Source organism: Pollicipes pollicipes, unplaced genomic scaffold (genome assembly GCF_011947565.3).
Source record: "Pollicipes pollicipes isolate AB1234 unplaced genomic scaffold, Ppol_2.1 Scaffold_4219;HRSCAF=4965_pilon_pilon_pilon, whole genome shotgun sequence".
NCBI classification, from domain to species: domain Eukaryota; kingdom Metazoa; phylum Arthropoda; class Thecostraca; order Pollicipedomorpha; family Pollicipedidae; genus Pollicipes; species Pollicipes pollicipes.
Genome location: NW_023596448.1, coordinates 35,361,776 through 35,386,980, shown reverse-complemented (window position 1 = coordinate 35,386,980; position 25,205 = coordinate 35,361,776). Strand labels below are relative to the sequence as shown.

Below are 25,205 nucleotides of genomic sequence, written 5' to 3'. Positions count from 1 at the left end.
TATACTGTGAAAGTCGGCAACGGCCTACATTTATATTTATTATTATTTCATCTTGCTGACTGGTTAGCAAGATATTTATTTGTACCCTATAACATCAGACTAAAGTTGGACAGATTCGTTGCCAATTTGTGTCACAAGATAAAGAAAAATGGCGACAATTCGCTCGATTGCAAGACATATTAAGCCGGGCTGGAAAGTTGCAGGTGTTCATTGTCAAAAAGCTGCAATCAGATGCGCATCTCATTTTACATATTTTCCTGACACGGTGTCTGAGGCTCAAGGTATGGATCAGTGCAATTTACAGCACATTTGATGGAAGTTTGACCGAGTGCTGTCGGCAGGACTGGCATTGGACCCAGAGTCTGTGCTGATTGGTGGCTTGCTGTGCAGACCATCCCCATCACCCCAGTGAAGTAGTCATTTCAGTGAGCAGGTCTTAGTAGAATATTCACATTTCATACAAAATGTAGTTGTGTGTCAATGCCAACATTGGACTTGCTTTTATCTTATACCTCATGATGATAAGGAATTTCAAACACCACAGCCTGGGATGAAAGGGACAAAGTGATCAGAGCTACCTCTATGTTTTTATGTCTTGTCTTCCATTGGTGTCCTCTCATCCTCCAAATTGTGTCTTGTCACCAACTCCTTCACTAGCAGGTGACATGCCTCTGCCTCCTGAAACATTTGAAACACTGCAACCATGTCTCCTGAGCATTGATAGTAGAGTATTGATGGTACAGCATTGTTGGTACAGCATTGATGGTACATTGACGGTACATTGATGGAGCAGCGAGTGCAGCTGGAGGGGTCCGAGCCTCCAAGGATGTGGTATTGCCTCACTTTGTGGACAAGATGTGCATCTGTTGCTTAACCTACTCCAGCTACTCCCGGTGCTGTTTGCTGAGAGGGCCCAGATGATGTTGCCATACTCAAAATACAGGGATATTGTTGTCTTGCAAAGCAGTGGTAGCATGCAAATGTCTATGTTGGCCAAAGACCATCTCACAACTGCCAGCATCTGGCAGGCTTTGGTTTTGCTTCCGCCATGGCCAGCAGGTGGAACTTACATGTGTAATCTACTAAGATTCTGAGGTCTGTCTAGGAATCTTATCAGCCTACATTTTCCCATTGATCTTCAAAGATGTGGTAAGGCGTGTTGGCATCTTAGTAGTATGCTTGATGCTCACTGGTCAGTGGGTGTGGTGCTCTACTAATGGATATGGGGGGGGGGGGAATACATTATTTGGAACTAATGTAAGCCATGTGTTATGGTGGGAATGCAGTTATTGATGCTGCAATGCTAGTGGTTATCAAAATTTGGTTACAGATTAAGAATGCACAGCTCTCATGTTTAAAGGCGAGGCAATTTTCATCAGGTTTTTATCCAATCTAGCCTAACTGATAAGCTTGTATTACTAGGAACATGTAACACTAAATGTGAGTTGTGAGAAGTGTATTTTTGTGTTGCCCACAAGGCAATAAGACATTTCCCAAGTGTTTTTTTTATAGATTTTTCATTCCATGAAATTGAATGTTTCATGATGGACACCATGCCAGCCTTCTGTGGCAGCATGGAGAACCTTTTTTATCACACATTCCACTGAGGTAAACCATTTTAGTCACCATGGCTGACAAAAGTCACTTGCAGCAAGTGCAAACTGGGAGAGGATTAGTCAACCCATATCAAGCCAAGTTATGGCAAACCAGTCAACCCAGCTATGGCAAACCTTTACAATTTCAGCCTTACTAACAGGCATGTAGACATTGCAACTTGAATGTGCAGTCAGTTACTTTGACAATCCCATTGGCTTGTGCTTCTTCCTCAAGTGTGCTTGCAGGCAATTGCTTTGGGTGCAAGTTGTCATTGTCCTTTTTGGCATGCTGCCTATCAAAGCAGGCCTGATCCCATGTTGAAGGCCCCATTGTTATGAGTTCTGGGAACGTGCAGACCCTGCCAGGCATTTGCCATTGCCTAGTATTTTGGGAATACCTACCATATACTATGTTGCTGAAGTTTCAATAAGTCCATGTGCCCTCAGGCCTTTTTTATCCAGTTGACTGGTGACCTATTGATTTTGGCAAATTTATTCATGATGATCTGACTTTCAGGTGGCCAATGCCTCAGATGATCATGCTTGAGGTGTAGTGTGAACTTTTTGGCCATCTTTTGTTTGTTGTGTGGTTGTCCGATTATTTTTGGAGCAGATTGTGTGAAAAGGATATTCTTCACTTCCAGGAGAGACAACTCGGATGAACCTGTTCCAAGCAGTTAACAATGCTCTGGACACAGCGCTCACCACAGACAGCACAGCAGTTGTCTTTGGGGAGGATGTCGGGTTTGGAGGTGTCTTCCGCTGCACCGTTGGACTTCAGGACAAGTGTGTGGTCTTCTATGTGATTATGCACAGACTGTTGTAAGAAGGCACTTAATTTAACCAAAGGCACAGGTCATTTAATAATCACAAAAGACAATTGTGTTGACAAAAATATTGAGGTACCTGCTGGGAGCCCAACATGAGTTTTTTTGTGCAACTGTAAACAGGGTCAGAAAAGCACCTCAATATGCTTCTCATATTTGTGTGCAAGAACTTACATGCATGCTCAGTAAAACATGTAAAAACTGTCTTCCAAATGGCAGAATACCATATTCACTCAACATCTGCACTCACCCACCTGGGAACATTCGCACCTCTCCCTGTCAGTGGCCCACGCCCGAGCGTCGTCTAATCTCACCCATCGCAGGTTCTCGAGGCTGTGCTAGACAGTCCCCATCTGACCGGCCGTCTCCCTGCCGCAGGCACGGCGCAGACCGTGTGTTTAACACGCCGCTCTGTGAGCAAGGCATCGCCGCCTTCGGTATCGGCCTGGCCGCAGCCGGTGCCACGGCCATCGCCGAGATCCAGTTCGCTGACTACATATACCCGGCGTTCGACCAGGTGGGGCCGCCTGAAAGCTGCCTCCCCCCACCCTTCCACTCCCACCCACCCCTACCCCACACCCCACCCACACTCATATTCACAACCACACTGCACCCACACCCACCCCACACCCACACCCACACCCACACCCACACCCACACCCACACCCACACCCACACCCACAGCCACAGCCACACTCTACCCACATCCTACCTGCAACCCACCCATCCCACACCCACACCCACACCCACACCCACACCCACACCCACAAAGTACACCCACGCTGACATCCACACTCCACCCACACCCACCAGCACCCCACCCACCCCACACCCACACTCACTCACACTCACACTCACTCACACTCACACCCATACCCACACCCACCCCACATCCACATTCACACCTACACCTACACCCACCCACACCTACATCCACACCCACACCCACACCCACACCCACACTGACATCCACACTCCACTCATACCCCACCTGCACCCCACCCACCCAACACCCACCCCCACCCCACCCCCACCCCACACCCCACACCCCTACACCCCACACCCACCCCCACACCCACCCCACACCCACCCCACACCCACACCCACACCCCGTCCTCACCTCCCATGCTACTCTTCTTGCACCACACCACCCTCCACCGCCCCTCTTATACCCGCTGTCTTCCGCGAAAAGGGCAGGAGTTAAAAGACGGCTCAAGCTCAAAACTGAATCGCATTCCAGACGAGGCTGCCTCGATTTACGGCCCTGCCTGTAAGCGTATTACAGACATTGCATCAGCGATACAGTTGCATGGCGTTTCCTGCTGGCGGATATTGAAAAAAATTCGGGGACTGAGATGTTCTGCAAGTCGCCTAAAAGTAGAACGTGGGCCCGACCCCCTGCGCCCTGATATTTCGCAACCGAAGGGGTCGGGAGGTTGATCAATGAGGACAGATTTTCTCCCGTCGTGCTCACAGGCTAATCATGACACCCGTATGTATGCTTATCTCGCGATCAATGCTGCAGAGTTGATGCGGATACGCATTACGGGCCTGTGTCTTTCCGTGGCTGTCCTTTTGTGATGACTGTAGCGTCGTGTAGCGTCTTCAGGAAAACCCCGATGATAACCTCACGACACGTGGATTATTGTCGTGGCGGCGCGCCTGCCAGGGTATGAACTTATTGCGTGTACGACCGCAGATGATGTCATTGAGTGGCTGACCTCGAGAACGCGCCGCGAGCTCCCCGGCGCACTAGCAGGCCGCCCTGTGCGAGGCTGTGACGGCCGGCGCCCCCCCCCCCCCCCTCTCCAGATCGTGAACGAGGGCTCCAAGTTCCGGTACCGCTCCGGTGGCCAATTCAACTGCGGCAAGCTCACGCTGCGCGCGCCCTGCATGGCCGTGGGCCACGGCGCGCTGTACCACTCGCAGTCGCCGGAGGCGTTCTTCGCGCACGTGCCCGGCATCAAGGTGCGATGCGGCGTCACGGGCGGCGCTGAGGGCTGTTGGTATCAGCAGCGGCGGTGGCGAGTGGCTGCCGTCGTCGATGCCGTGTTTTGGGTTGGAAAAAAACTGGAAGTTCAGGGTTTATGCGCGACTTCTGTCGGTCTGGCAGTGATGATGTGCCAGCCCGGATTTGGGAAGTCGTTGCTTCTTACTCAGATCGTTGGTATGGAGTCGGAAAATAGTTTGAGAACGCCTCAGATGGAACCCATATCAGCATGCTCTCTGTACATGAACAGGCGCCATGCACTTTCTTCAAGACATCACCATCATCCTCATCATCGCCATCATCACCATCATGACCACCATCGTAACGGTGCGGTCTCGGCCAGGTGGTGATCCCGCGCGGCCCGATCAAGGCCAAGGGCCTGCTGCTGTCGTGCATCCGCGACCCAAACCCGTGCGTCTTCTTCGAGCCCAAGGTGCTCTACCGCTCCGCCGTGGAGGAGGTGCCCGTCGCCGAGTACACGGAGCCGATCGGCAAGGCCGACGTCCTCGTCGAGGGTGAGCTGGCCGGCAGAGCGCGTGGAGTTCACGCTGGTGTGCTGCCGGAGGGGGGGGGGATGCTGGTCTCCATGCGGGGTGTAAGGGAATTTCGGTGTGTTTGGGGATCGTGAGCTTATGTTTTTTTTTCTGCCAGCTGGTTCCGGCAAGCTGTTAAGGATGTATGGGCGTGTTGATGTGGCAGCAAGCCTTTCTTCGTCGGTGGTATAGGCTGTGCTCGATTGTCCCGTTGCGATGCGTTGTTTCACCATGCTGCTGGTGGGCAGACGTCATGCCTTGAGTGCTGCAGGACTTCTTTAATGCAATAGCAGGAGCGCATGCATGGTTTTTACTGCTAGTGTTGATAAAATTTTGGTGGAAATGGCAATCGCTTTTCAACAGATGCGTCATTACAACCTATTTTTGTGAAGAGAAATTGATTACTGTAAAATAAAAAATAAAAATTAAAGTTAGCTTTGATTGAGCTTCATTTTGTTACGCGCTACACGTTGTGCTCTACGTCACCAGTTTCTGCTGTAAAACAATCGCACGCGTGCACGACGACACGTTTGCGAAGAGTTAATCGGGGGCATCACTTGCCGCAGGTGATGACGTCACTCTGGTTGGCTGGGGGACCCAGGTGCACGTGCTGCGCGAGGTGGCTGACCTGGCGGCCGAGAGGCTGAGCGTCTCGTGCGAGGTCATCGACCTCGTCTCCATCCTGCCCTGGGACCGGGAGACAGTGATGAAGGTTGGAAGCGTGCGCGGGCCGCCGCTGGGGGCGGTTTATCGAGGCGAAGTAAGAGTTTGCTCGTTTATGTGGATCGTATGGGTGCATGGGCTATTAGAAGTCTTTTGGGAATTACTTGTGAGTCAAATTTGCAAAGATGATGTGCATGCTTCTAGTTCATGGCGTAATCCAGGGTTGTAGTTTCGCAAAATAAGTTGGGATCTAAGCCATGAGAAATGACGAAATCTCCCGCAAAAATGCGCCAGCAATCGGCTTTCTCTCTGGATTTGGTCCGCTTTCCTCTCAAAGATGGGGCTGCCCCTAAACTGAATTGGAAACTTCACCTCCAGTATTATCCGTTGTGATCTCAGAATTGTGTGAGTCGTAGTTTCACTTGTTAAGCCCGGCCTAGAGTACACAGGGCTTTATTGAAATTTTACGTCGAGGTAAGATCCTTGTTGTCACGTTACCGGCTGTATGGTCGCTGCGGTGTGCGGGTCACGAATGAGCTTGAGCTCTCAAGTCCTGTGATCAAAAACAGCGTGTGGATTCCGAGGACTTAGTTGTGGAGGCCTGCGACAGGTGGCTCGTCGGCGCGGTTCGTATAGGTGGCGCTGGCAGCGCGGGAGTGGGCCTGACCGTCGGATAACCACCGGCTCCCGCTCGGGCCCATCCTGCTGCGTCCGTCGTGTACTGCCTTATTCCTTGGCACTGGCATGTAGAGCCTCAACAAATGTGGACATATATTTTACGAAGAGCCGCACTGGTATCTTTTATATTCAAGCTTCGAAGAGCACGTGCGTCGCGTCCGCGCCACTTCTGTGTAATGCACCGAGCAGTCAGTGGGGTCTGCAATTAAGTCCGCCGGAACTGGATGGAAGTTCGAAGGCGGAGTAATCGAAGCTCGTAATAGCCGGGCGCGGACCGAGAGCGGGAAGCCCAAGTCGCTTTTGCGACCCTGCTGGTTACGATTGAAGACCTGTGCTGGACCGCGGCATGCCGAAACCGGTGTGACGAGCGCAGATGCCTCATACTACAAAAGAGTGCAAGAGTGGTACTAGATTTCTATGATGACGAGTATCTTGGAGTAAAAAAGTGTATGAAGCACGTGCAATTGGCATGTCGCGCTCTGCAAACGGTGGAAATTAGGCGTGCATATGTACTACTTAACAATGCAACCGGCATGCAGGCATTCCATTCGATCCTATCTGTGAAGTCAAAAATGGGAAAAATCCGAAAATTGTCAGCGCCAACTTGGTCTATGCGTAAAAAGCCAAGTGTTCATCAGTTTACCTGGGGTCCAAAAGTTGTCATCATGTACGTGTATTCGCACCAGTCAACGCGAGCAATACGCCGAAGCACTCGGCTTGTGCTGCGGCGGCCGCGCGAGCCCGTGCTGACCGGCCTGTCGTGTCGCTGTCCGGCAGTCTGTGATGAAGACGGGCCGGTGTCTGGTGTCGCACGAGGCGCCGCTGACGGGCGGCTTCGGAGCCGAGCTGGCTGCCACTATACAGGTGCAATGCCCCCCCCGACTGTCGCGCCGGTCCCTCCCAGCTGTATGCTGGATGGTCAGCAGCACACAGATGATTGTCATGTCCGTAGATGCTCTATTTTGTCGTGCTGTGTTGTGTCAATATGGAGGTCCTGATGCAGTTCGTGTCAAAGGAGAGCTCGCGACTGGCAGCAACTATGGGCCAGTTGCAGTAACCACATGGTAGTGATGGACGTGCATATTATTTTGGTCGGCGTACTTAGTTTCCGTTAAGCATCGTAATAGCCTGGTTATCCTGGTACACCATTATTCTCTCGGTGTTTGTTGGTTCTACCCACACATCCAGTCTTTGAATGCCGAGAGACTGGCGTTTGTTTCAATCGTTTGCATCCCGCCCCCCAACACTCCAACCTTAACCACGATCCGGAAGTCTCCCTTTCGGCCCCTGCAACGCCCTCGCGCGGCCGTGATCTCGTGTGCCCTCGTGTGACGCCGTCGTGTGCCGGCCGCCGCAGTCGGAGTGCTTCCTGAACATGGAGGCGCCCGTGCAGCGGGTCACCGGTCACGACACGCCCTTCCCGCTCGCCTACGAGCCGTTCTACATGCCGACCAAGTGGCGCTGTTTGGAGGCCGTCAAGAAGCTGGTCAACTACTGACCGCCCGCCCGGCGGCGGCCGACACGGGTGCTGGGAGTGCTGGAGCGGGGCAAGGCTGCGGCCGCGTGGCGCTACTGAGCGGAAACGGGACGACGTGAAGGCCGGCTTCTTCGAGGTCGTGACAGCGTCGGCGCAGGATGATTGTGTTCTGTTGTGCAGGTCGTAGAGGGCCGGGATGAAGTGTTTGCGCAGAGGGCCGTTCGCGGGCGGTTCGTAGAGGGCCGCACGTCGGTGCGGGACGGGCGGTCGTATGGGAGTTGCCGCCGGTTCGGGTGCGGCGCGCAGCGCCCGGTGTTCGGTCCGGTGCGACGGTAGCGTTCCTGTCACTTGACCAGCTAGGTGTTGTCTACCTTCGTGGGTGACCGTCGCAGCCCAAGTCTGTGCGTGGTAGTAATGAGTGACGTGTGGTTTGGATGATTATTATATTTTCGCCGAGCTTTATAGCGCGCCGCTTGGTTGCAAACGGGACTTCGCGAGATCTGGTGGAAGGGTACTGTTTTCGGGGCTTAGGGGGCGTCGCCAGCAACGGTCGTTGATGGTAGCAGCGAAGTGCAATATTAGTGTATGGTAGACATGTAAAGCGCGCAACAGGTCGTGTTGTGCGCTGCTTGCCAGGGTTTTGTACTGCCTGAGTCGGTATCGCGACTGACGCCGTGTTGATGGAGGCTGCTGCGAAGCTGCGGTCCGTCGGTGGTTACCGCGGGTAATGTGCTCTGCATGTCCACGCCGTCAATGACAAACCATCGCGTCGTTCGAAACTCGGAAGTTCGATCCGACCGCAACCAAATGAATCTAAGAATACAAGTGTGCAAGCCAGCGATGTATGTATATCTTCACAAATCCGCCAGAACAGCCGCTGGCGCTTCAGACCGCGCTTAGAGCTGCAGGTCCAGCTCGTCCGCCAGCGAGTCCATCTTCCGCTCCGTCCTCGCGTTGGTCTTCTTCCGCTTCTTCATCATAGCCTTGTAGGCCTTCTTGGTCATGACTCGCTGTTCCTCCTGCTGCAACTCACTGACCTTCTCCCCCTTTGTCTTCTTCTTGGCGGTAAACTCGACCTGGAGCCGTCCCCCGGCGTCGGCCGGCCGCCGATCTCCGGTCTCCATCTCCTCGGTCTCTTGCGTCTCGGCGGCGGACGCGGCCAGCGGCACCGCCTGCGAGGCGCGCGGCGCCTCCATCGCCTCCATCTCGGCGTCCGCCTCGGCCGCCAGCGCGTCCAGGTCGAACTCGGCCGCCATCTGGGTCACGATGGTCGCGTCGCCGACCGCCGCCGCCGCCGCCGGCGGGTGCGTGTAGTACTTGATACGACCGGTGTTCCAATCCTGCAGCACGAGGCGCGCGGCGGCGGCGGCGTCCGGCACGCCGCCTCGCTTCAGCCGTCCCTGGCGCCGCGCCAGCAGCAGCAGGAACTCGGCCGTCGTGCTGAACATGGGCAGCCGGTAGTGCAGCATCAGCTGACGCCGGTCGGCGCGCCGCAGAATGGCCTCCACCGGCAGTGCCGGGTCGTCCAGCTGCTCGATCTTGAAGGCGTTGCGCAGCGCCGTGGCCGCGTCGCCCGCGTCACCCGTCTGCAGCACCATGCCCGGAGAGTCCAGCAGCTTGATCTTGGCGTCCAGCTGGATCTCCTGCACGGCGCGCGTCACCCCCGGCGTGGCGCCGACGCCGCACGCGCGGCTCCTCTTCAGGCTGTTGATGACGCTGCTCTTGCCGACGTTGGGCAGGCCGACCACGCCGACGGCGATGCTGGTGCTGATGCCGCGGTTGCGGCAGTAGTTGCCGAGCAGCTTCATGAGCGTGGCGGCGCCGAGGCAGCGCTGCGACTGCAGCAGCGGCTCCGGGCAGCTAAGCACGTCCAGCGCGCTCTGGCCCAGGTTGCGACTTTGCTGCTGCGTGCTGGCCTTGAACGCCACCGTCGGGAACTCGCCGCGCAGGTACCTGGCGGCGGGGAGGCTGGGCTGTGACTCTCGACTCTCGGAGGGCGAGCGGCTGCCCAGAGCATTGGTCGGCGGGGGGGGGGGGGGGAGGGGGACGAAGGCCGCGATGCTCGGAGCTACAGTGTATGACGTCTGACACATCGCTGGAAACACATTTTACAGGTGCTAACCAGCGCGCGCTGGAAGCACCTCGCTGGAAAGGCCGCTGAATGTCATTTCAAGCCCCTGATCCGCAGCCGCATGTGTCGTATGCTAATTATGTGGAGATCTGATCCTAAAATCCAGAATTAGAACTATAGTGTACGACGCATACCACATAATCAAACTTCGGGCCCATGTCAGTACAGCTAGAATGTTGACTGTCATGATCACCCAGCAGCAATCCATCTCCCATGGCGATGTCATGCACTTCTGCGTTGTTGCAAATAGTACCTGTTTAGAACCAGCTACGCAGCATGACCAGCCACCCGGCGACTACGAAGCTCAACAGCACTTCCTGTTCGGTCACGAGCTGTGCCCAACGGATGATTTTTGGTTGGCAATGTCACCCGTTTTCACAATACGCTTCCGCTGTTCTGAAATTAGCCCGCTCTTTTCCCGTGTGCTTTCATGTACAGGTCTTCCGCTTGACATTGGATGCTCGTCTCATGTACGCCCAGCACAGCCACTCCGCCCGACCGATGCGTGGCGTTAGCACTGTTGCTGCTACTGTCGCGAGCTAGCCTGTCGTCCACGCCAGGGTTAAGACGCCACGGATGCTCAGGCCAGCACTGTCTGGCAAACACAACATATTGGGGATGCGTGTGCGAGTGGGCGAGGGAGCCCGCATTCACGTTCCATCAGGCGAGGTGCCTGACAGAACGTCTGTCCTCTGCTGAAATATCTTTAAAATCACCATAAAACGCGGATGAGATCACCATGCTGCTTTTCCAGCCGTCTTTGTGTTGGTGATGGTGCCAACCACAGCATCCACTAGGCAGCATATACTGCACCCACTCCACCCAGACAGCCACCACTCCTCCCTGCCACGCTCCGGCGGCGACGCCGAGCGCGCGCCCTGCCCCACTCACTTGACCCAGGCGGCCAGGTTCTCGCGGGGCACCAGGTCCGCCTTGTTGAGCAGCAGCACCAGCCGCTTGGAGCTGCCAGCTGCCAGCACCGTCTGCTCCACCTCCTTGCTGCGCGTGCCAAGCGGGTCACGCGCGTCCAGCACCTCGATCACCACGTCCGCGGATTCCACCACCTGTGGGGGTGGCAGGTGAGGTGACAGGTGACAGACAGGTGATAGGGGCAGGTGACAATTAAACAATTCCAGCAATGTTGGCCTAGCAGGATGAAGAGGGCTGATTGCCTAAAGGTTGGGAACTAACAACCTACAGGCAAATGTTTCTGCTGTGTCTACCTTCATGTGCTTCCTCTCATAACAGTTCCTCATGATTAAGTGGCTATACACAGAAAATAAAGGTTCAATCATTTGCAAGGACTTGAGTAGAGCATAAAAGAATAGACATAGGTAAACAAGATTCATCTTGGAAAACTACTTCAGCATTAATATTGATAATGCACCTAATTAGAGGGAGTGTCCCAGGATTCAGTTAAAAGTTTTTAAAGTAGCATTTTACACTCATGAAACAACATGTGGCAAAACAGCTGCTGCTGCCAATAGCTAAATTGGCACCTATGACAAAAATACAGCTATAGTGACAGAGTCAAAACATACTTGTTGCAAGTCATCTATAAACAACTTGAGCACAGTAGTCTATGTCCATGCGGTTCTGCTGCAGGTAAATGCAGCTATCCATGACATTTCAGAAATACACTGCACTTCAGATGTATATGCACATTTCAAGCAGACTTCACAAATTATGACCTTAGATGCAAATGCCAAAGGCACAAGGAAGGCAGTTTAACAGAGGACAGGGAGGTAGGTGAACTAGGTAGATACATTATTGTTTTCTAACATTCAATTAATAGTTAGATTGTATTTCTATATGTGTTTTTGGAAGAGACACCAGGTAATGCATTGTTTGATTTCAGTAAAAAATATTATCAATGGATGATGGCAAATGCCTTTGCACAGTACATTTCAGCCTCAGACCCACAGCAGATGATAAAGATGCATGATTTTATCACCTGGTATAACTGATTAACTTGTTTTCCCATGTCTCTGTGTAGCCCTGTGCAGCTGTCAGCCATACTAAGCAAATAGATTAAACCCAGTACTTAATGCAGCTTACAAACATGGAGAAACCCCACAGCAGAAACCCATGAGAAGACAGGTATAAAACAAGCCATATTGAGGGTTTATACAATGCACTTTCAACATAATGTACTACAAGGTTATCTTTGTAGTTATCTTCTAAGGTTATCCATCAACTTTGAAACCATGCCATAATCACACACACCCAAAGTACAACTGCAAGTGTAGGTGTACTTCCCTACCTCACATTAGAAAAAAATATTGTACACCATTTGTCGTGTTTAAGGCGGAACATATAGTAAATAATCTCAAAACAGGTAGAATCATGCTCCTACCTTCAAGTTTTCATAACTTCGATGGCAAGCTCCTGAGTGCCGCACACACCGCAGGCATTGACATTGTGTAATTACAATATTTCTGCTTACCAAGAACTTTAAAAATGTATGGGACCAAGGTAACAATAATAATGCAATGAAAATTGTTTCTTATCATGTTAAGGTATGTTTATGAAACACATAGGCCAGAATAGTCCAGAACATAGCCTAAACTAGCCTAGCCTAGCCTAGCCTAGCCTAGCCTAGCCTAGCCTAGCCTAGCCTAGCCTAGCCTAACCTAACCTAACCTAACCTAACCTAACCTAACCTAACCTAACCTAACCTAACCTAACCTAACTTACCTTACCATACCTATAACCTAACCTAACCTAACTGAGAATAGACCAGAACCTAAGCTAAGCTAAGCCAACCTAACTGAGAATAGACCAGAACCTAACCTAACCAAGAATATACCAGAACCTAAGCTAAGCTGAGCTAAGCTAAGCTAAGCTAAGCTAAGCTAAGCTAAGCTAAGCTAAGCTAAGCTAAGCTAAGCTAACCTAACCTAACCTAACCTAACCTAACCTAACCTAACCTAACCTAACCTAACCTAACCTAACCTCCCCACCCTATGTCTCCTTCAACCCAGCATCCCATTGGCATTCATGTTTCATGCCATATATAGGTACCATATAGTGAGCTTTTATTTAGCTGCCATGTTCTCATTTTACTTTACATTCCCCACCCAATCCCCCTGCAGCCCATCCTCCCCTTGGCATCAAAGATCAAATTTCATGGATTCTTGTTGCCTGGGCACCCTACATTTTTATGGTTCTTCATGCTGCTTGATGCACAGTAATGTTGTGACCGCGCACAGTAATGGTGCCGGTGTCACGACTGCTGTGTGTGTGCAGCGCTCGGGAGCTCGCCATCGTAATTATGAAAAATTGGAAGGTAAGAGCATGAACCTACCTGTTTTGTGATTATTTAATATATGTCCTGCCTTAAACATGACAAATGGTGTGCAATAATTTTTTCTCACGTTAGGTAGGAAAGTACACCCTGACCCAACTGCAACACTCACCTTTCTGAATTCCTTGTAAAATGCCTTTGCAGATGGATCAGTCGAACTGTTAGCTTGAGCCATACTTTCATATTCCTCATTTTTTGTTTGCACTGCTGAAACCAGGTCATTAAGGGAATTTGAGGTGGATGACCCATCCTTGGCCCTTCTTTGCGCTTTGAACTCCTCTCGCTTTTTCTCACGCAGTTGCTGGATGCGTTGCTTTTCAGCTTGTGCTTCCTCAATTACCTTCTCCTTAAATGGTGCTAAATTGGGCACTCCTGGATCCTTCTTTTTCTTTCCCTTCTTGGGATTCTTTTTGGCCTCTTTTTTCAACTTTCTTGCATGCTCTTTAACTTTTTTTGCTATCTTGTACTTCATATTGCATGAAAGTCGTTTACTCTTCTTTTTTGAAAACTTGTTGGTCACCATCTTGGCAAATAGATGCGATAAAAGTCGTTTTAAGGAGACGCCGTAAGCCTACTCGAACTCACACCCTCACCAGACTGCACACGCCATCAAAGGACGGATTCAACATATCACGCGAATAGCATCATTACCGACACGTTTATTTGTCACAGCAGCGTCAAGATGCACGCCAAATACGGCATGCTGGTCGTGGAAGAATCTCGCACTAAATTCCAAATACGTTACAAATTCGTTACACAGTATGCCCTTTGACAACATAAAAACACATAATGAAAATGGGAGAGTATAGGTCGAAAATCCTGAAGAAAACTGGCTTTTGCAGCTGCGGATCCGTGAAATCTCAAGAGGAAAAATGATGCGACCACGTAATTGCTGATGAAAATCAGCGTGACATGTTTCACATCTACCAGACCGCCACATCGGTTTTGCTGGCGTCAAATACATTCAAGTCTGATGGCGAGCCACAAAATTACAGAAGTGATGTTGCATAACCAGGTTTTTTGACTGAGACAAGATTGTGAGTAGGGTGGAGGGGACGCAAAAAGCATGCGGGATAAAGAAACTCTAGTTTATCCGTAATTTTGTCTGTCAATGAGCAGTACAAAATATGTCGAAGAAGTCCTCAGATTCGGTGGGCTTCGTTATTTTAGGTGCAGGCAAGTTGTTACGCTCGTCTCCCCCCCCCCCTTCTTCCTCATCCCTTTGACAACGTTTACGACTTTCAGGTAAAGTTTTGCAAATATTCCAATCAAAACCCAGCAAGATATGTTTGGCTGCCGCTCGCATGTATGTTCCATTTGCAACGCCAAAACGGTGTTTGTACTTCCAAACGCAACTCAATATGTTAGATACCTTGCCACCTTCCCGTTTGCATAATTTTGTAAGTGTAGGAAGCGCAGACTGGGGAACAATGATCTATGGCATTTTGTCTTTATGACATTTTGTCAATGGCATTCACCCTATGGATCAACTTTATCCATCTCGATAGCTCAGTTGGGTAGAGCGCCTGGCTTCCGGTCCACCCACCCGGGGTGCGATGGGTTGGAGGCGCTTTGGGCGCTCATTATTTGCACTTGACATGAATACCCTGCAGCCGGTTGCCAGTAGGCTACGACCTCAAAACGGTTTTCGTCCTTCACTTCCTGGGACGTTCCGACAGTGGAGACGTCGACAAAGTCCAATCCATGTAGGGCGTACGAATGCTCGTGACGAAGACACATTCATGGTCGGTCAACCAGGATGCAAGCCCGTTGCTTTGGCAATCAAAATAATGAAACCAGGGGCTCCTTCATGCCATCAAGGGTATCGCAAGGTTCCATAGGGGTATGAGGAAGACGGCCTTGTAATCCCCATCGGCAACGATGACCTGCCTGTGCGGTGTAAGCAGGTCACCCTAGCAGAGTCCGGGACAGCCTCCCTCTCGGCTCTCCCCTTCCTTTTATTGTCTGGTATGCATCTTTCTGGACGAAATTGACGAATTCCCCGTTGTCTCCGACCTCTCTAATTTTGTATTGCGTGATAGCCTGGTCGAAATCTGATCTCGTCTCTTTTGCGAACGAAAACTGCGAAAAGCCAATCCACGCTTTCGTCCAAACTCTTACCGTGACGCTGCAAGTGATGCCTTCGGGGAATTTCACTTCCAGTCGCTGGCCAGCATGGTATGCAAGAATTCGCTGTGCAGGCGGCCCTGCGGACCCAAAAGATACTCAAGTACGACAAAAAGGCACTGATCTTGCACGAAAATTGGTCTAGCGCTTCCATACATCACAAGCTGGTGCTGAGGGTTTAATCTCATCTCATTACTTTATTTTTATTAGTTGCATGTGACGGGACCACAGGGGCCTGTATGGACAACTGGCTGTGCTTTTACCGTTGTAATACATTCCAGAACCCACCTCATGTTAATGTGCTCAAGTGACTAAAGAGTTAAAAGTCAATCTGTAATGCAACGTGCTCCTTAAAGAAGTTATGACTCACGTTCTGTGCGTATCCTGTGCGAAGACTGGGCAGGGAGTTAAAAGCCATATCCGTCCTGACACCTGTTCCCTTAAAAATTTAGTCCACGCGTACGTCGTTTCCATGGCTGGCAAACACTAGGCATCACATTGAAAGTGATGTTCGTCATGACACATGTTCCATTAAAGATGTAGCCCTCGCGTACTGTGCGTACCCTAAGCAAACACTTCGTGCTGAAAGGCGGTTGACTGTGCACCTCCTCCGCGGTCCACGCCGGCAGCGTCATTTTCGGCGCTTCTGGACGGCTGTTTGGCTCACGCTGCGGCCGTCCCAGCCAGGCCGGCCGGTCGTTTCCATGGCTGCCGATCAACAGAGCCCTATTATGTCGATTCGTCGTAACGCGGCGCACCTCTGGCGCCCCGGTCAACGGGCAGTGTGTGACCCGACCTGAGACTGACCTGTCGCGCCCGGGCCTGTGGTGACCCCACGTGCCGGTATCGATGTGAGCTGCTCCCACGTCAAGGTCACTAGCTACCCGCTGTGACCTTGGCAAGGTCGGTGGTGACAAGTTCGTTGGGCAGGTGAGATGACCTTGGGGACGCTTGTGGAAGAGGTCGAAATGCTTGGTTGGAATACAATCGTTGTAGACATTATGTTCAGCATCAATAAGCGTTTGGTAGTTCGAAGAACGTCAATCACTTAGCAAGTTCGGCAAAACTCAACATTGTTGCTAACAAAAAGAAGAAAAGTAACTCCTGCATTTCAAAGGGCATTATTTTATAATAACAGAAACCTTCGCTGATTTTATCGTTTTTAGAAGGCGATTATTGCGATTTTCAGAACATAGCCTTACCAACTACTTGAACCGTAAAAGACGATTTTTTACTGAAAAGTGTGATTTTAAAACTTTGCTCCGCCGCCCGGCGCCGTAATGTCACGTTCAAGCGAAGAGCTGCCGTCATGTTGGTATCAATGCAGTGGGCCATGCCGACCTCCATCCGGCCCCACGTTAAACCTTCACAGTTTTGAAGAAATATTGCAGCGAAGGGCTGTCGAGTTGAAAGAAACTGCGTGGAGAAGACAAGATACGGGGTGTCGAGGCGAGATGTCTTCCATGTTCATTGCTTCAAAACATGTTTTGAACAAGCCGAGGTCTTCTTGTACCGCATGACTTTTTGCTGTATTACGCAAATGTCGATGGGACAGAGCTCGACTCATATGGTTCTGCGTGTCGGACGCAGCGATCGGCAGATTGCCGTGCAATGTGTTCCTGGTCATCGCTACCTGCTATTGTCCCCGGTTAGTAGTTCTCGTAACTTTCGCCGCATGGATACATGCAATACTGTGCACAGGTGACTCATTGTGGCGATGTATGTGGTCCATTTGGAAAACCCTGTATGATTCCGCGACCCTGGCTGAGCCAGCGGGGGCTGAGTCTCTACGCTTATGTCCGTGTGAATCGCAATCGATGCCCTTTTGCACTTCACTGCGGCTCGCACGTCGCCACCGTAACATTGCACATTTGCAGATGTGTTGTGCCTTGATATAGGTATTGGAAAAGGTACAACTACTTCAGTTCGACGATCAATCGTATTAATACTTTAAATTAACTGCGTCGGTGTGGTCTTCTACCCCTGAGGTGGGTTCAAGGAGAAGAGATGAAAACTTCTTTTTTTAGTTTCGAAATGACTGGACAAACACGCGGCCGTACCAACCGCCAGCTCACCACCACTTAATTGCGTACTTGACGCATCTTCCTTGCGACATCGCGATAAGACATCTAGGTCAGGTATTTATTCCAGCCTTGTTAAACTCTGGCATGCTATCTGCGATCCATCCGATGGCATCGTTTAGCGATTATAATCGGTTCGTCGACAAAGAACTATGAGTCTCTGTATCACTTTTGAGGACCAACAGAAGATCTCAGAGCTAGGAACAAGCACTGTAAGAAGATTCGGAAATGGGGCGACTATATTGAAGGCATTGCGTGCCAACGGTGGCGGCGCACGGCGCTCGCCTCGATAACCAAGTATAGCATCGATGACGTCAGATATTTTCACTGACAATTTCGTCCACCGCCGAACAGCACGACACGACCGGCTGACGACAAGCCGACCAATCAACGGGGATTTATTTATTCGCTTTATTATTTCATAAACGCCATATCCCTCCGGGACTAATAAGTATTCATGTTCATCCATACTGCTGGGCAAGGGGCGTTCTGGACCCGAGCAGCTTCTGAGAATATTTTGTTTCCATTTTGGCTTCACCATATGCGGCAACATGGAGGCCAATGGAACCCAGACCCCGTGGTGAGTTATTACAACCCTACTGGCCAGACCGCCGCGATGGGGCGAAACCGCCGTGATGGGGCCAGAACGCCGCGATGGGGCCAGATCGCCGCGATGGGGCCAGATCGCCGCGATGGGGTCAGAACTCCGCGATGGGGCCAGACCGCCGCGATGGGGCCTGACCGCCGCGATGGGGCCAGATCGCCGCGACGGGCCGGACCGCCGCGATGGGTCAGAACTCCGCGATGGGGCCAGACCGCCGCGATGGGGCCTGACCGCCGCGATGGGGCCAGAACGCCGCGGCGGGACCGCCGCGTACGACATAGGAGGCATTCAGGTGACAGTGACAGTGACGAAGCTGTGATCGGGACGGACGGAGGCCGTCGGGGGTTAACAAGTCGAGGTCAGTAGTCGCCTCATCGGGGATGTATGTACACGTGCTGTATGTGTCCCGGTTGTATGGCACAGAGACAGCCACGCTCCGTGACAGAGAAACAGCGGGCATCGTCACCAGCCGTGACGTTGGGATGCACCAGGCGCTGCTGTCCGTTTTCAACTCAATGGAGGTGGGAGATCACAACCTATATTATATTCTAAGGTTACGACCATCATCATCACGACAATCACCATCACCGTTGCTAGGCACGGGCGTGTCGTGAAATGATGAAGCATGTGCTTCTAAAGACAAAGGAGCACACTCAGGTACACGGCGCTCGCGCTGAAGCGGAACAAACCAGCTGAGGCGGGGGGGGGGGGGGAGGGGGGAGGGGAGCATGGATCAGCCGCTGAAGCTCATTTTCATACCAGTACAATGGATTGATGAATATGATTAGCCAATGACGCGGGTGGACGTCTAATTATAAACGATGCAAGTGTCATGCAAGTTTTTAGTAGTGTGAGCTCTTCAGTCGGCTCACATTGACTGAATGGTCAGCTCGAGCGGTAGCGTTCTAAACTGACTAAGGTTAGCTTTTGCGGGTGGTCGATAAAGCTGGCGTGGATCGAGTACACATAAACTAGATCTGGAAACCTAGTTTTACGCCAGACCGAACCCCCAAACTCCGAGAAATCCGGCGATAAATCGACATGAAATCGGCATGTGAGACTATCGCTCAAGAGTGTCCGCAGCCACTGTGACCCTGTTGACAACGTCAACGTGTCATGTTGATGCCATCACTTCACAAACTGTCATTGCATTAACGCCTTCGTCTCGACGCCTGGCTGCATTATAATCAAGAGCAGAATGATTACCCGGCTGGGGGTCATAAATCAGACCGAAGGTCGTGAGAACGGGGGATTCCAGGCCCCTGCTGGCGACCGGTGGCAGGCTGACCCAATTGGATCCATTTCTCTAGCCTCAGCGGTAAACAGCTGCCGTAACGCCGGTGCAGCGTTGGCTGGTGGCAGCAGCTCTCGGGGAAGTTCAATGTCACCCCCTCCGCATTCGCTCCGAACGAGCCTACAGACGGGCCTGACTGAGCGTTCATTCTCATCAAGCATAGGCGCACGGTTGATGTGCTTTTAGACATTTCACATGGCGGTGAATCAGGCAAGCTTTAAATCATGTTACAGTAACGAATGACGCAACTACGGCCGCCCATCGGCAAACTCGTTTTGTCTCTCATTCGCCGTAATTGCATTATCCAAGCAGAAACGCACCAGCGACAGTCGCCACCCGGCTCTGGCGGCCGGGTTTAGTCTCGGACGCGCCTTTCTCCGGGTGCGTGGAACCCAAGGCCGTCGGTCGTCGTTTCCCCACCCTGTGTCCAAACGCCCCCACGCCGCCAGGCCGTAATGACCCCAGTCTTGACCTCGCCCCCAAGTGGCCACACCACTCTCCAAACGGTCGGCGCGTGCTGCGAACGATACCGTACCTGCGCCCTCGTATTCGCGCGCCCTCGTTTCAGCGGCCACGCTCGCTCGCATGGTGTGAACGGGGCAATCGAGCCCGGATTGAATGGACACATGCGGGTTTTTCCGCGGCGTTTGTATGGGCTGCAGGTGGAAACGAAGCCCGCGAGCCGTGTGATGCGTGCAAAGCGCAGGTGACCTGTGTGTAGGTGTCAACTGGGTCAGCCAACCAGGAGGGGATGGTGTTTTCGACGCCAGTGGCAGCTCGTTGAACGTCGACCGTCGAGGCTGCGTATTAATCGTAATAATCTATGCGTAATGGGAGTGTTGACCTGAACTCTGGCTTCCAGTGTGGCAGGGTGCGTAGACGCGTTCGCCCCATTTTCTTGTGGTCAACACCCCTATTACGCATCGATTATTCAAAATCTATTTCCGTTTTCGATGGTAGGGTTCGCGCTCGCCCCATTTTCCTCCGAGTGCGTTTTAACTGCATGCTGACCCGATCACCAGTGTCGTGAACGCAGTGCAATCGACACGATCACCAGTGTGGCGAATGCTGTGCGGTCGACACGATCACCAGTGTGGCGAATGCGGTGCGATCAACACGATCACCAGTGTGGCGAATTCAGTGCGATCGACGCGATCACTAGTGTAGCAAATGCAGTACGATCGACACGATCACCAGTGCGGCAAATGCTGTGCGATCGACACGATCACCAATGTGGTGAATGCTGTGCGATCGACACGATAACCAATGTAGGTGAATGCAGTGCGATCGACACGATCACCAGTGTGGCAAATGCAGTGCGAACGATACGATCACCAATGTGGCGAATGCAGTGCGATCGACACGATCACCAATGTGGTGAATGCAGTGCGATCGACACGATCACCAGTGTGGCAAATGCAGTGCGAACGATACGATCACCAATGTGGCGAATGCAGTGCGATCGACACGATCACCAATGTGGCGAATGCAGTGCGATCGACACGATCACCAATGTGGTGAATGCAGTGCGATCGACACGATCACCAGTGTGGCAAATGCAGTGCGAACGATACGATCACCAATGTGGCGAATGCAGTGCGATCGACACGATCACCAATGTGGCGAATGCAGTGCGATCGACACGATCACCAATGTGGTGAATGCAGTGCGATCGACACGATCACCAGTGTGAGGGCCTTGAAATAGAGCCGACGTCTAAATCAGTCGAACAGGCTGAAGAAGACGCAGCTAAGCATTTCAGCTTCCGTGTCGTTTTTGCTGGCCTGGCAGCAAAACAGAAAAGGCTGGCCAAATATTTTTCACAAAAAGGTTGGCAAAAGGCTTCCTTTACACCACAAACGTGACAGGTCTTGGGCGTGAACCCCCGGAGTCGAACACTAAGAGCTCCTGGATAGGGACGGATAAATCCTCAATGCCCGGTGGGCCTCGTCAAATGTATAAGAAACGGAAGCTGAAGCCACTTATATGCCTGTTGTGGGGTAAGACGAACGAGCAGATGATAGACGTAAGAGTTAAAGATAGTCACCGTGTGGATGATGTTAGATTTCGCGGAGCTGAGCACCTTCGGCAATGGGCTTCATCGATGCATTGGCAATTTCACCTTTCATGACAGCTTAACGCGCGGACGGGCAACCGGTTGAATGTGACGCCGCTCGAGCGGAGGTCAATTCGACGCCCTGAGATCTTATAAATTAAGAGAGCTAGAGACAACAAATTTGCAGGATAGAAATGCCCCGTATATGAGTTTGCTTTCGTCAAGTTTTAGATCCCTAGTTTGTGACCTTCGCATCAAATAAGGTCCAATTCCAGGTTCGTGTCCGAATTTTCCTGAGAACTGCTTATGCAACCATATTTTACCTGGTCTCAACTGTTCAAAGGAAAAGGTTCAGGGCGTTCACTTAAGCTAAGCGACCTTAGATGACATTCAGAAGGTCACGGTGACCAAAAACACACAAGATTGTTTTGATTTCTGAATTTCAATAAATGACAAGGCCTACGCTAGGCGGCATACCGCTAAAACACCAATCTGAGGCTTAAATGACACATTTTTTTACCTCGCTTTGTTCAAGAAATTAGAAATGAGCGTCAAAAACTACTTCTCAAACCAAGCTCTTAAGTAAAAAAAAGTTTCACCTCGACCTGACATTCGTACCCGACTTAAGATCAATGGACTTAGTCGCAATTCTAAATTTAATCCTCCCGCTGTAAAACAAGTCTTCTAAAAAGTGTACGGTCCTCGTCCAATACACCGTTGTCGCATCAGATTGAACGATTTTATAGGAATTGCCTTTGCCGACAGCCATGGCCTGACTGTGACCTACCATACGTCGGCGATCTTACGGGGTACCCCTAACTTTTAATACCAAAAGACTGGTTATTTAATTGTGTACAGCTGTGCTAAGTTTGCGACTACACTAGTCCAGGGAGGGAGTAGTGTACAGGGAGGGGAGGGGGGGGGGGGGCAAATTGACTCCCACCCCTACGCGTAACAAACAGACGCTCACTGTGCAGCCTTCCTTGCTAAATTTCAGCAAAAGTCGTTCGGAGTTGGTAACTTTTACTCAGCTCACGAAGGTGCTTAATTTGTTGTGATTTACGGCTGTGGCATGGTGGTCAGGGTATCACAAAAAGAAGCCCAACTTTTTGCGTGGATATTTTTCGCCATTAGCAGGACTTCACTCCCGTATACATTGCTTAGCCCAATTTCCCTCACCTTAGGTCAAAGCGGCTTCTATAAGAGAATGATGTCCGAAGAGGTGGCATCGGAGCTTTCCGCTGGAATACTGACGAACGCATGGGATGGAGAGTGTTCCTATTTGCCAGCGAATTATAGCCAACATTAAACCGTGCAGCTAGTGCAGCATCCTCATCTCCGAAGGAAACAAAACCCCCAAAAACACGAAATGGGCATATTTCTCGTTTGCACGCAAGAGCGTGTGACCGTCTGCTCGCACCGCGTCCCACTTCGCCGGTACGACTGCCCGGTTTTTCATCGGTCAAACTACGTTAGTCGTTTGCCGCTGCAACGCCGGCTCATCAAGATTCGCTGATTGTGACTCTGATTACTGATTGCCCTGATTTCGACTTGTGTTCTTCAGCTCGTCCCAAATTAACTATTCCACTTCTTGCGTGCTAATCGGGTGGGGGAAGTGAAATTGTGGCGTGTGGGCTCATCGTCAACGCCTGCGCCGAGTCGAGCCGCTCCAGTCAAGATGAAAATCTGCTCGCAGTTCGGGCAGCGCCTCGCCTGGCCTGCAGCCTCGCTCGTAACAACCCTCGGGCGTTTTGCATATCTGACGTATGCCACAACTCGCAGCGTTAGTTACGGTGCTAATGCTAACAATTGTAGTCCTAACTTACCACATTTGGGGAGGCGTGGCTAGTTTGTTCGCGAGTTTCAATCAGCAGTGGGGTAAACTTGGGGGGATGCTGAAGGTGGAAGGTGCTGACTGAGCGTGTGTGCGGAGATTGGGTTACAAATGTGCATGGTTCCTAGAGCTGAATTATGTGATAAATCATTGGTATGGTATTCCTCCAGCTACAAGCACTTATACATGTACAGCAAACACTGCTGCTACGGGGCATATGAACCTGCAGAAACTAGGGAGCATAGTATCAGCAAATCCATCAAGCATGTCCTCGTCCTTTGCAATCAGGGTACCATTTCATTACCAATATCCTACAAAACAGCAGCGTTCTAACGTTATGAATTCAGGCGGCGCGGTTATGAGTGTGCCACTACTGACGAGGGCGTCGAGGGTAATCAGACCTCCACGCGCTGGGCCGCTTCGAGGAACAACAAGTGTGACCGCCTCCAAAGGTCGTTGCATTGATTGACCTGGATCGCGACAATCCTATCAAATACACCCCTGGCCCGGGCACTGAATAGGGAATACTGCGCGCACGCTAAGCGTGCACATGTGGGTCATCGACAGGCCTGGTTCGGCCGTTCGTGGGATGGCCGTGCGTCTGTCGGTCGGTCCAGTCGACCGCAACGTCTGCCGGCGGCCAGTTGTCTTCGTCCGACCGGCACTGGTAGGCTGACGGCGTCTGTCAGGATCGGACTAACGGCTGTGACGTCGTCCACAGGCGCCCACGTCCGCCGATCTGCTGGCGCCGCGCGTGCAGCGCGTCTTCTGCTGACTTCTGCTGCCACCGCGCCGAGCGCGTCTTCTGCTGCGTTAGCGGCGACTCCGCGCCCTGCCGCGACCAGCGGTGTTGGAGTCGCACGAGCGAGTCTGTCCGCGTGCGCGGCCGCCCCGCTGTGACTGCGGCGTCGCCAACCAGGTCCCGCCGTCGTCTCCGACCGCCCCGCGGTCTGTCTGGACCGTCCTCCGGCCGGTGAAAGGAAAGCGACGGGGTGACCTCGCACGTGCCCGCGGGGCAGGCGGGCCGACTGACCCCGGCGGCACGCCCCCCCCCCCCCCCACGAGCGGTGGCCGCCACGCGGCCGGCCGGCAGACGGGCGAGTGACGCGGCCCGGCACACATCACCCGTCCTGCAGCCGCGCGACGACAGTCCGCCGCCGCGCGAGGAGTGACGAGCGGCGTCACGCCAGGCCCCAGTGGTTAGCGGTCAGCTGTCTGCAGTGGAGCGAACTGGGCTGTGCGTTACGGTCCAGGAACCGCTTGTGAACTGTGGTGATTGGATTCGGCGTAGCGCGGTGGAAGTGGAGCTGAACAAGCGTTAAGGATCACAGTTGGACGTTCGTCTTTCTTTGCCTGTGACGAAAGTGAACAATCGCCTATACGAAAAAGGCAACTTAAGTGAACGTCTTTTTCTGCAGCTGAAGTTGGACTCGGCCGTGAGGGAACAAGCGTTGGCTCCGGTGACCATCAAGCTTCTACTGAACATTTTCAGGGCTAGCGGACGTAGTGAAGCGGTTCCATAGCATCACGCCCAGACCGACTTCTGGCTGCTGTTGCCTCCGTTGTGTAAGCGGTTCTGTTGCGAACGTGAGAGACTTCTGCTTGCAAAAATCGTCGTCGTGTTGCCTGTGGGACCGTCTACGGGTGATGAAGCTCTTCACACGATGGCGGTGATTGCGTTAAACTAGAGGTGACGTGAATGAGGCCGAAAACTTGACTGTCACCGAAGACACAAGCCCCCGTCGAGTTGCTGGATCAGCGCCGCACTCCACTGGGACGTAGCGCACTGAAGACCTGTTTTATCCGTTGCGCGTCTGGTGTGGAAGTCCAACACCTCTTCTTACTCTGCTCACGCACCCACGTTTTGCTTGACGAGAAGTCCACATCTGCGCCAGAAGCGGCCAGTGGCGTCCAGCCTCCGCCTCATCGCCGGAGTCGGCCCCAAAACCCTGCACTGTCGCACCGCCCTCGACTTCACACGGCGGCGTCCGGTGCGGCAGAGTCGACC

General features: G+C 52.2%; 2 protein-coding genes across 2 annotated transcripts; one reads left to right on the top strand and one right to left on the bottom strand.

Annotated features, from left to right (window-relative positions):
• On the top strand, positions 1 to 8,602 carry LOC119095439 (2-oxoisovalerate dehydrogenase subunit beta, mitochondrial). Its single transcript, XM_037218264.1, has 8 exons — positions 1 to 281; positions 2,240 to 2,381; positions 2,801 to 2,939; positions 4,235 to 4,390; positions 4,756 to 4,927; positions 5,512 to 5,657; positions 7,064 to 7,150; positions 7,644 to 8,602. Exons 1-8 carry the CDS (start codon positions 149 to 151, stop codon positions 7,782 to 7,784), a joined length of 1,116 nt encoding a protein of 371 aa, XP_037074159.1. The 5' UTR covers positions 1 to 148; the 3' UTR covers positions 7,785 to 8,602.
• LOC119095438 (guanine nucleotide-binding protein-like 3 homolog) lies at positions 8,592 to 13,822 on the bottom strand. The gene is made up of 3 exons (XM_037218263.1): positions 13,314 to 13,822; positions 10,786 to 10,958; positions 8,592 to 9,716 (listed from the first exon to the last, which is right to left on the bottom strand). Exons 1-3 carry the CDS (start codon positions 13,722 to 13,724, stop codon positions 8,660 to 8,662), a joined length of 1,641 nt encoding a protein of 546 aa, XP_037074158.1. The 5' UTR covers positions 13,725 to 13,822; the 3' UTR covers positions 8,592 to 8,659.
• Positions 13,823 to 25,205: the final 11,383 nt, after the last annotated feature.